Source organism: Antechinus flavipes, chromosome 1, assembly GCF_016432865.1.
Source record: "Antechinus flavipes isolate AdamAnt ecotype Samford, QLD, Australia chromosome 1, AdamAnt_v2, whole genome shotgun sequence".
NCBI lineage: Eukaryota > Metazoa > Chordata > Mammalia > Dasyuromorphia > Dasyuridae > Antechinus > Antechinus flavipes.
In genome coordinates, this window is record NC_067398.1 from 21,737,480 (window position 1) to 21,749,094 (window position 11,615).

At 36.4% G+C, this 11,615-nt stretch overlaps 1 protein-coding gene across 3 annotated transcripts in view; it reads left to right on the plus strand.

Moving 5' to 3' along the window:
- The window catches only part of PTPRG (protein tyrosine phosphatase receptor type G), a 786,314-nt gene extending 779,504 nt beyond the window's left edge, over positions 1–6,810 (plus strand). For all 3 annotated transcript variants that reach the window (XM_051980013.1, XM_051980023.1, XM_051980032.1), the window contains 2 exons: positions 2,975–3,110; positions 5,551–6,810. In XM_051980013.1, the coding sequence (XP_051835973.1) occupies positions 2,975–3,110; positions 5,551–5,697 (283 nt within the window). In that variant the 3' untranslated portion in view covers positions 5,698–6,810. The remainder of the gene's footprint in view (positions 1–2,974; positions 3,111–5,550) is intronic.
- Positions 6,811–11,615: the final 4,805 nt, after the last annotated feature.

Sequence of the window (11,615 nt, forward strand, 5' to 3'; positions counted from 1 at the left end):
TGTTAGGGCTGTGAAAGTATAGCCCATAGCTTAAGGTAATAAATGCATTTCATTTGTACTGGCTGCTGATGTTCTGTTCTTGCTTCAGAGCTTTATCCAGCTAGGAATATATCCCAAGTATGTGTTTTCCTTAAAGTTCACATTAAGAGTCCTTCCACTCACCTCCAGTCTTGCATTCACAAGATCACAGGATTGAAAACTAAAAGGTACCTTAGAGATTTTCTAAGCCAATCCCCTCATTTTATACACAAGGGACTAGACCCAGAAAGGTTAAGTGCTTTGGTTTAAAAGTCATTGTATCAAAGCCAGGATTTGGAATTAGGTCTTTTACCTCTGAGACCAGTACTCTTTCCACTCTCCTAGAATGTCATTTCCCATGTTGGTTCAAGAGAATTTCCTTCATTTCCTTGCAGAGTCTTAAAAGTTAATCTTTTTTCTTGTCATCTCTAAATCTCTTATTCCCCCAGGCACAGTTATTTTTTTCCCCAAAATTTCCTCTGAATATGCAAAAGAGCTTTGGTTTGCTCAGTACCTTCCTGGTATAGGAAATCTCTCCACCAATAAGATATTAAGTCTTAGTCCATTAATAACAGAATGGAGATTGTTGTGTACAGAATACAGGCAACCACTGGGCTAACCATTGGTTAAATATTTCCTTCACTAGGAAAATTATCATAGCTTTTGATGGCTAGAATAGACCTTAGAGGTCATCTAGTCTAAAATTCTTTTTTTAAAAGATGTAAATCTATGATTTAGTAGATAATCCTAAGGACTAAATCACATAGCTATTTTTCTTCTAGCTTAGCACACACACACACACACACACACACACACACACACACACACTCCACTCAATATTCTAACCCATCAATCCCAAATTAATCTGCCTATAGAACATTTGGGGGCTCAAAATCTACTAACAGAAGCTATTAAATACTGATCCTTTGGGATAGAGGAAATGAGGAAAATTGAGGTGCAAACAGAAGAAATTGAGCCTATCATTCTCCAAAATCACCACTCATAACTACTGTTATATAATTTGATATTTTTAAGGAAAAATAGTTGTCATTGAAATATTCTTGTGAATTCCCTACTTACATCCCATAGACCAAAACTTGGAAGTTAATTTTTTTCTGTTTACATCCATCCTATCTACAGGAATTCAGGGTCCCCTTACTTTCTATCACAATACATTCCTTGAAACAGCATCTTAAACCCATCTTAGATTCTATTCATCCCCAGCTGTGTGTGACATCTGGACATCCATTTCTACCTAATGAAATCTGACTTCTCAAATCGCTGCTCTCACAATGTCAGTGCCCAGTGCTGGAGTCAAAACAAAACAAACAAACAAAAAAACCCTGTTAAATGGTACAGGGGGAGGAGCATTAAAAAATAAATGTAGGACACAGAGAGAGAACAGTGGGAACAGAGTGTGGAACATAACATAATATTCTCATTCTCTCTGTTATTTGCTTGTATTTTGTTTTCTTACTCAGTTTTTCTTTTTCTTCCTTCTTGATCTAATTTTTCTGGTGCAGCAAGATAATTGTATAAATATGTATACATATATTGGATTTAACATGCCTTTTAACATATTTAACATGTATTGGTCTACCTGTCAGCTAGGGGAGGGGGTGGGGAAGGAGGGGAAAATTTGAAACAAAAGTTTTTGCAAGGGTCAGTGTTGGAAAAATTACTCCTGCATATGCTTTATAAATAAAAAGCTTTAATTAAAAAAAGAAAAGAAATGGAAGATTAAATGTCATATATTTGCTGTTAGAAAAAAAAGAAAGAAAAAGAAATGTAGATCATATTAAAAAACCAATATGAATTAAAGAAAACTTTTTTCAAGGACACTGAAATTAGAGGGCCTAGGTTCCAAACCCAATTCTGCCACTTACTGCCTCTGATTGAAGTAGCCACTTTCCCCATTGGAGCCATAGTTTCCTTATCTGTAAATGATGTTGTCTTAGATAACTTCCAAGGTCCCATCCAGCTTTCATTGGTGAGGATAAGATCCTTTACCCTCTTGAGTAAATATTCTACTAGTTCAGAAGCCCAGTGGTTAGATATGCTCTGTGTATCAAATTCTCTCAGGTTCTCAAGTCAATTCCACCTTCATAATGGTCCCCACTCCCCATGCCTTCCTCTGCTCTGCTCCCACCCTAGAATAAGACTTCATTGTCATCTACCCAAGCTCTTAGAAATAGCCTCCATACAGGTCTTCCAATTTCTGCTCTGTCTTCCCCCCAATCTATCCTATATAAAGCTGCCATCAATTGTTTTTATTCTGCCTTACATCTAAGGCAAAAATGTCATCATTCTCTTCATGATGCTGTGATGATTGCCTATCTGTCACTGGTATTAAAGAGGTGAAAAGGGGGAGAGAAGTGAAAAGGGAGAGAGAGAGAGAGAGAGAGAGAGAGAGAGAGAGAGAGAGAGAGAGGAGAGAGAGAGAGAGAGAGGAGAGAGAGAGAGAGAGGAGAGGAGAGGAGAGGGAGGAGAGAGATAGGAAGAGACAGAGGGAAAGAGGAAGGAGAGTAAAGAGAAGGGAAAAGAGAAAGAGACAGAGGGAGGAGAGGGAGCCAGAGACAGACTGATTATTATTAATAATACCTATGACTATAATAACATCATTGACAATAGATATTAGTATTGCCATTTTCAGCTAAGAAGCCTCTGGCTCAGAGACAATGGGATCTTAATCATGGCCTCAGATAGCAAGGAACAAAGACAGAATCAGATTCCTGACTTCTGAAAGTCCCCCGTTATTTGTTCAAGCCAGTCATTGCTATGGTGCTTTCAGAGTGACAGACTCTTGGGGGTAGTCAGATCTCAAAATGACCTGGCTTGCCATGGTGTGTCTCAGGGCAGGCTGCTCAGTTCCTTAGATAATCTGGAATGATCAATGCTTTCCACTGTCTCTGGTTGCTCACCTTGTCTAAAGCTGCTATGTCATCTGCTTCCCCAGGTATGGAGCGGTTTCAGCAGGAATGCTATGTGCTCTTACCACACTGTCCCAACAATTGGAGAATGAAAATGCTGTGGATGTTTTCCAGGTAGCCAAGATGATCAATCTTATGAGGCCTGGAGTCTTCACAGATATTGTAAGTAATGTCCTTATTTATGACTCACCTTCCAAGCACGAATAATGCAAATTAAAACTCTAGACCCTCTTTCATATCACTTGATTTTGGTTGAGTCATTTCTGTGTAAAATTGTTTTTTGAGCTTTGATAAGATTGCTTATCCCTGCAAGTTCATGTCTGTTTACAGCTGGCTGCATTGCCTTTGGACAGAACTCAGCTTGTTGCTTTAAAAGAAAAAGTCTTGATTCTGCCAAAATCCAAATGTTCTGGGCAGCTATCTCCACCATCCAGAAACCCTATTTTTCAGCCACTCTAGAAACATCGTTCCCAGAGTAGTTGCTAAGTGATTTTTCATTAAAATGGGTCTGACCACATCACTCCTACTCAGGGAATTCCCGTGGATCCCTATTTCTTCTAGGATAAATTATGAATTCTTCTGTTTGGATTATAAAGCCCTTCGTTGCCTAGCCAAAACCTGTTTTCTCACATTCATTCCCTTCCTAAGTTCTTTGTTATCGCCATATCGACCTCCTTACTGTTCCTCACACACAATACTCCATCTCCTATCTCTTGATGCCTTTGTTTAATTTTTCCATGCACAATTCTCAGAAAGAACTCTCTCCTCAATTATTCTGTTTCTAAGAATTCCCTATTGTCTTCAGGGGGCAGCTAGGTAGTACAGTGGAGAGACCACTGGGTTTGGGGTCAAGAAGATTCATCTTAATGATTTCAAATCCAGCCTCAGACACTGTGTGACCCTGGGTAAATCCCTTACCCCTGTTTATCTCAGTTTCCTCTTTTTTAATATGAATTAGAGAAAGAAATAGCAAATGATTCCAGTATTTCTGCCAAGAAAATCCCAAATGGTTCATAGAGAGTTGCACATAACAGAAAAACAACTGAACAACATTGTTTTCAAGACTCAGCTCCAACATCACTTCAACATTAACCTCCCAGATCCTTTTCCAAAAGACTTTGTACTTATTTTGGATATAATCTATACAGATATGCTCATTTTTGCAAATTCTGGCTCTACCAATAAAATGTTACTTCCATGACAGCAAGCTTCATTTCATTTTTTCTTTGTATGACCTAAACCTGCACATAATATATGTTCAATATATGCTTGTCAGTAGATCGATTAACAATTATTTATCAAGTTTTTTTGCTTGAAAGCTTAATTTGCATAACACTTTTGTTTGTTGTCCATTTCCAACGAATACTTACATTTGTTAATAATATTGTTAATATTAATAATACAAATTTGTAGCTATTCATCAATAATTTTTTACTCTGAAACAAAGCTATATTCCAGTATCAGAAATTGAATCCTCACAATTCAGAAACTGATAGAGGGTATATATAATTAAATTAAATGAGAATTTACTACATGCCTATTTAGCAACGTGGCAGCTAAAGTAGAACACTGGGCCTGGAGTCAGGAAGATTTGAATTCAAATTCAGGTTCAAATGTTTACAAGCTATATGAACCTGGGTAAATCACTCAATCCCTATTTGCCTTAGTTCTTCATCTATGGTTTGCTATTTCCTTCTCTAGCTCATTTTTACAGATGAGGAAACAGGCAAATAGGATTGAGTGATTTGTCCAGCAAGCATCTGAGACCAGATTTGAACTCTTCCTGACTCCAGGCCCGGTGTTCATTGTGTCACCTAGATGCCCTGTCAGGCACTTAATTGATTGATTAATAAATAAATAATATTAATCACTTAATAAATGTTTATTGAATTGAATTGAACCTAAGAGACATAGTGATTAAAGTTCTGTATTCAGATCTAGCCTCAGATACATATTTAATGTATGAATCTGAGCAAATCACTTCCTCTCCCTCATTCTCAACTTCCTTATTTGTAAAATAGCTATGATAATAATAGCACCTACCTCCCAGGGTTGTTATAAGGATGAAGTGGGATATCTGCAAAACATTTTATAAATCTTGAAGTGCTATATAAATTCTAGAGATTCGTTTTAATATCCAGAACAAGAGCTATAATATAATACAGTGAATACTCTTACTCCAATAAACTTCTCAAGTGATTAGGTATACTTAATTTTTGTCTTTTTTTTATCCCTAGTACTGTGTAGGTGCTTAATAAATACTTTCTGATTGAGTTATTGCTTTATATGAGGCATCCCTAAGTCCTGACTTCTTTTGGGTGATAGTGGACATCCCTTCATCCACAATTCTTCAAAGTTACCAATCTACATAAATAAGGGATTGTCTCTATTCTAGTCTCCCCACACACATACAAACAAACTCCCTAGAAGATAAATGTTACTTAAGAAATATATTGCTGAGACTGTTGAAACCTAGCACATAGTAGACACTTAATATTTATTGATTGACTAGTATTCATGTCTTACATGAGATAATATGACTTCAGTCACTTTTTTTGGCTCAGCATTAATCAAAATTATATTCTCTTCTTTCGTTTTCTAGGAACAGTACCAGTTTGTCTACAAAGCAATGCTCAGCCTGGTCAGCACTAAAGAAAATGGAAATGGTCCCATGACAGTGGACAAAAATGGCGCCGTGCTGATTGCCGACGAATCAGACCCTGCCGAGAGCATGGAGTCTCTAGTGTAATTGGAATCCTGAAGAGGCACTTGATTTGTAGAATGAAGGAAGACTGAAAGAACTTTTTTGAGGCCTTTTTTGCCAGACTCTAGGTTATACAATAACCCAGTTACTTTTTTACACTGATAAAAAGTTTTGATATTTATTTTTTGCCATTTTATGTCTTAATGGTATCCTACTGAGCATTTGCACCTCTGTTTATTTTACACAGTGAAACACAATTTTATCTCGTTTGCACTATCTGATCAGTGTTACTGCCTATAATATCTTACTACAAAAGCGACCCCTGGTCTGACATTCCATGGCGACATATTGCTACTTTTAGTTCCATGCAGTGATGGTTTTTGTTAATGACAGTGAGCCTTGAGTCGTTGATTTGTGAATGCTGAAGCAGTCCCATTCTTTTTTAATGAACAGCGCTGTACTTGTCCCCAGCCCCCTTCCCTTACTCTTCCAATCACTTTGGTCAATATTGTATGCCTTTCGTAGTTCAGTAGAGTGGATGAACACTGTTGTTGTTGTGTTGTTCCGTTTTGTTTTTTTCAGACTTTAGCAGGGGATTGGTAGCCATGTATATGAACAAAGTGTAACTGCCTCCTGGGCATTAAGTGATGCCATTTGTGGTGGCTCAGATTTCCACTGGGATAGCTTGGAGGCACGATAGCTGCTTTATATGTCCTTCACTTACCATTGGCAAAGTGTGCAAAATCACATGGGACATAGGCAGCAGGTTATGGACGTCACTTCAGAATTCACAATTATATCCAAATAAAGGCTAACATTGCTTTCTGGTTTTTACGGCAGCCATGTGGATCATAATGTTTGTTATATTCACCGTAATGATCTGAATCAGCAACACGGTAGAAATCAGGGCTGTCTTTTAAAAAAAAAATAGAGGTAGCAATATTTTACATAACCGCATTATTGAAAACCTTTAATTCTTTTACATTAATGCTTCTTGACCATGACATCACCCCCAGTGGGATGTTGTTGAATGAAATGAACATTTCCTTAATCTCACTTGTTGCCATTTTTCAGGTGTGTAATTTTGAAACGAGTGCTCAAAAGTAAAGTACTGATCCATATTCATGGTGAAGCAATCTAATAAAAACTACCTACCAAGTTAGCATTCTCCTTCTTTTCTTGCCAAACTTTTCATGATAAATCTCTTAATTAACATACCCCCTTCCAAATGAGATCTGATCTTTTTCCCTGTCATTTAAAGGTTCTTGGTCTTATTTTAAGATGAAAACACTGGGTTGGCAAAAGTTGGGAACTTGGAGTTGGTTATTGGAACTCTCACATTTGAGGTTAGCAATGAATCTGTAATTACGGTCTGTCTTTTCTAGGCATGAAAGCAGACATTGTGCAGATACACACATGTGTGTGAATGTATACTTGCATCTCAGTAAATGAGACTGATATTCTCAATCATGGCCAAGAGAAGCTTATTTTGTTCGATGAATCTTGGACTGTGCTCATTCTTTGAAACACAATAGGATTTTTGCCTTAATGGGAAAACGAAGAGTTAAGATAGTTCTGTAAACTGTTAGGTGGGAAAACCCAATCATACTTAGGAGGATCCAATTGATTTTATTTGCATGCATGCTTATAATAGAGATAGCTGCTCTGGAAATGGGGAGTTGGCCCCAGAAGCACTGGATCTAGTAAGAATAAGTTGTACGTTTCCTAAAACACTCAAGCCACAGTCAAGACTATCTAAGTCCACATGGCTAGGAACTTGAGGACCTTAAATGAAAATCAAACTCATGGCTATCTTTAATCTGACTTTATCAAAAGGCTAATCATACAGCCATGGTATGGAGAGTTGCTTAAGAGATAATATGATGGTGGGTCAAACCCCAGTGTATCAGTATCTGGATGGCACTTTTCCAAGTGAAACAGCTTTTCAGTCATTTACTTACAAGCACTATTGAGGAATGCCTCCTGATTGACCATCATAGAATCCTCAACAACAATGATCATTATACCAGTATGGAGGTCTGTCCTGCAGAGGTTCCCTTAATGGTAGTGCTTGCTTGTTCTGTATAGGACCAGTGCATTCAGAGACATTTACAACTCCCACTAATCCCATTGAAGTTGGCACTGGGAAATCCCAATTATCAGTGTGAGGACTTTGGACCATTGGATATTTTGTGCTGAAAATCAGAGGTCCTTCAGAGTCCTGTGAAGAAGTGAGGGTCTCAAATCATGGTAAGATCCAGAGATTTGAGTGTTGAGATATTTCATTATTTAAGTTTTAGTGCATGTTTGCTTTCCATGGGCTCTTGCTCATTTTAATGTTGGTTTAGCAGAGAAAGTCGCAGTGGGAAATGGTGATGGGGGATTGACTGCCTCATTTTGGGCCTTCCTCTCAATCCTCTCCTCCTCATCCCTTTATGAAATGATGTTAGAGCTAGGACTCATTTTCATTTTCAGTGATTATATTGGTAAAAATGAATGTTGGGTGTCAATAGGAAAAAAAACATAGAAAGTATTCATTCCTGTGTTATTCACTGAGAGCTCAATTCATGGAAAATAACTTTCATCTAAGTTTTGTTGAGTTTGGTCATCATTTACCTTGTGTCAAAAGAAAGAGTTGGTTAATTCATAGACTAGAAGCTACATTCTAAGAAAGTTCAGAAGTTCTTGGGAATGAATCAGGAATGTAGCAGAACTGAATCAAAGTCTGCAAGATCCCAATCCACTCTGAATTACTGCTCTTTGTCTTGCCAAAGTAGTTCATATACTTTTTCCGCAGGAAAATAGGGGTGTCCATTCAACTGTTTCCCATTTCAACTGCTAATTACGTAAGTTCATACTATCTTCCCAGTAACAGAGAGTCTCAAAGAATGCATTCATGTTCATTCTTTGAGACATAAGCACATGGCTTAACTACAGAACAAGATTATTATCACTTGCACTCAGGGGGAAAGGAAATAGCTATTGCAAATTCATGCATGCTTATCTGTCTGAGAAGCTCTTTGGTGAATTTAGGCCCTAAGGAAACAGTTTACACCCATCACACAAAACTGAATTGGAATAATCAAACCAAGTGGCTATGGATTTTGGACACCTGAGAAGTGGCATTCTCAGCATATAAGAATATTTTTCACTTCGAAGTCACATTTCTCCTTTTACATTTAAAAAGGCTAGCCTACCAATAGGGTTTTTGGAAAGAATGATCTTAGTTGAGTTGATTTTCCTGATATTTAAGTCCTTTGGAGTCCATTCCAAGCAGCTGGATCAGAGGTTATTTTTTTTAATGGTCCTGAGTACATAAGATGTTAGCCCAGGCTAATATTTCAGAACCTGAAAAATAACCTGAACTATTTTTAAATGACACAGCACAACTGCCCAGCTTAGAATTTCTTTGCATTTTTTTAACTGATATATTTAAAAGTTAAAATAGAGATACCAGTTTTACCAAAGATACATATTACTAATTCTCAGCAAAAAATAAAATAAAATAAAATAAAACAACAAAAACCCACCATAATTTAAGGAAGGAAAATTGAAACATAGTTTGTCTTAAAGATTTAGCAGTCGTGCTTTAAGATACATTTTCAACTCCTGTGTTCTGAAGTTTCTATTCCCTTGGTGCCAGTGAATTTGTATATGAAGGGAAAATGCCTGCTTTTTTTTTTCTTTAACAGCTGTAACTAGATTTCTTGCTAAACTTTTGAATTTGCCCTAAGTTGTCATTCAACGTGAGACATTGGCTTTGCTGATCTCTAGGGAGAAGACATGCAAAAATTGAGATGGAATTGTAATAAAGATATTTGGCCCTCGACTTTGTCTTAGCTGTTAAAAAAAAACTGTTTTTAGTATTTTTGTTAAATATTTGCAAAGGGAAACATTTTCTACAGAGGATTAATTAATTTCAAGAAAAATATCTTGAGTTTTAAGAATAAACATGTCTCCAGAAGAGGAGACCATCAATTTTATAAGCTGTCACAACTCTCCCAACATTTGGGGAAGTGACTCTTTTTGTTAAGACATTTGAAACTAGCGAGCAGCCATTGTTTCTAAAGAACTCAGCCTTCATGTTGACTCACGTTTCTTTGACTTCATTTTGAGATAGCAGAAATCATTAAAACTGTAAATATTTTGTTGCTTGGATAAGCATCTTCTGGGAACTTTGTATCTATGGTATATAATCATAGAATTTTATATTTTCATATAAAGCTGAATTGGAATAATCAAACCAAGTGGCTATGGATTTTGGACACCTGAGAAGTGGCATTCTCAGCATATAAGAATATTTTTCACTTCGAAGTCACATTTCTCCTTTTACATTTAAAAAGGCTAGCCTACCAATAGGGTTTTTGGAAAGAATGATCTTAGTTGAGTTGATTTTCCTGATATTTAAGTCCTTTGGAGTCCATTCCAAGCAGCTGGATCAGAGGTTATTTTTTTTAATGGTCCTGAGTACATAAGATGTTAGCCCAGGCTAATATTTCAGAACCTGAAAAATAACCTGAACTATTTTTAAATGACACAGCACAACTGCCCAGCTTAGAATTTCTTTGCATTTTTTTAACTGATATATTTAAAAGTTAAAATAGAGATACCAGTTTTACCAAAGATACATATTACTAATTCTCAGCAAAAAATAAAATAAAATAAAATAAAACAACAAAAACCCACCATAATTTAAGGAAGGAAAATTGAAACATAGTTTGTCTTAAAGATTTAGCAGTCGTGCTTTAAGATACATTTTCAACTCCTGTGTTCTGAAGTTTCTATTCCCTTGGTGCCAGTGAATTTGTATATGAAGGGAAAATGCCTGCTTTTTTTTTTCTTTAACAGCTGTAACTAGATTTCTTGCTAAACTTTTGAATTTGCCCTAAGTTGTCATTCAACGTGAGACATTGGCTTTGCTGATCTCTAGGGAGAAGACATGCAAAAATTGAGATGGAATTGTAATAAAGATATTTGGCCCTCGACTTTGTCTTAGCTGTTAAAAAAAAACTGTTTTTAGTATTTTTGTTAAATATTTGCAAAGGGAAACATTTTCTACAGAGGATTAATTAATTTCAAGAAAAATATCTTGAGTTTTAAGAATAAACATGTCTCCAGAAGAGGAGACCATCAATTTTATAAGCTGTCACAACTCTCCCAACATTTGGGGAAGTGACTCTTTTTGTTAAGACATTTGAAACTAGCGAGCAGCCATTGTTTCTAAAGAACTCAGCCTTCATGTTGACTCACGTTTCTTTGACTTCATTTTGAGATAGCAGAAATCATTAAAACTGTAAATATTTTGTTGCTTGGATAAGCATCTTCTGGGAACTTTGTATCTATGGTATATAATCATAGAATTTTATATTTTCATATAAAGCTGATTTTTTTCTAGTTTCAACTCCTTCATAGTTTTTTTTGTGGTGGATATGTGAATACAGCCTTTCTGTGTACTGAAAGTAGCACGGACCATCATCACATTCCAAAAGAATCCAACGCCATGTTCTTTCTTTGGGGCAGTGATTGTGAAAGTTGGATTTTCTTTTTCATTCCATTGTCAGAGTGGGCAATAGGAATTAGGCCTAATCAGTCATTGAATACGTCTGTCGCATTGGACCCATTTTGAAAAAAGTGGTGTTTTGTTTTGAGGTTTTTTTTTTTTCCATTTTGTTTTTGGGGTTTTTTTGTAACTTGAAGAATTACCTTTTTTTGTTCTGTTTAAAACTATATCAAATCATTCTATGATAGTGTTATTTAATATGTAAATTGTATTGCTATACATAAAATAAAGTATGGTTTTTTGATGTATTGGTGGTGTTGGGCATTCTGTGAAAGCCTCATTCAACAGTTTGCTACTACCCCATGAAAGCAAGTAAATTATCTACACTATGTTGTCGTACAGAGTTGATATTCAGAACATTCTTAAGCATCACAGCTTACGGTACCCCTTCTCTTTCTTATCT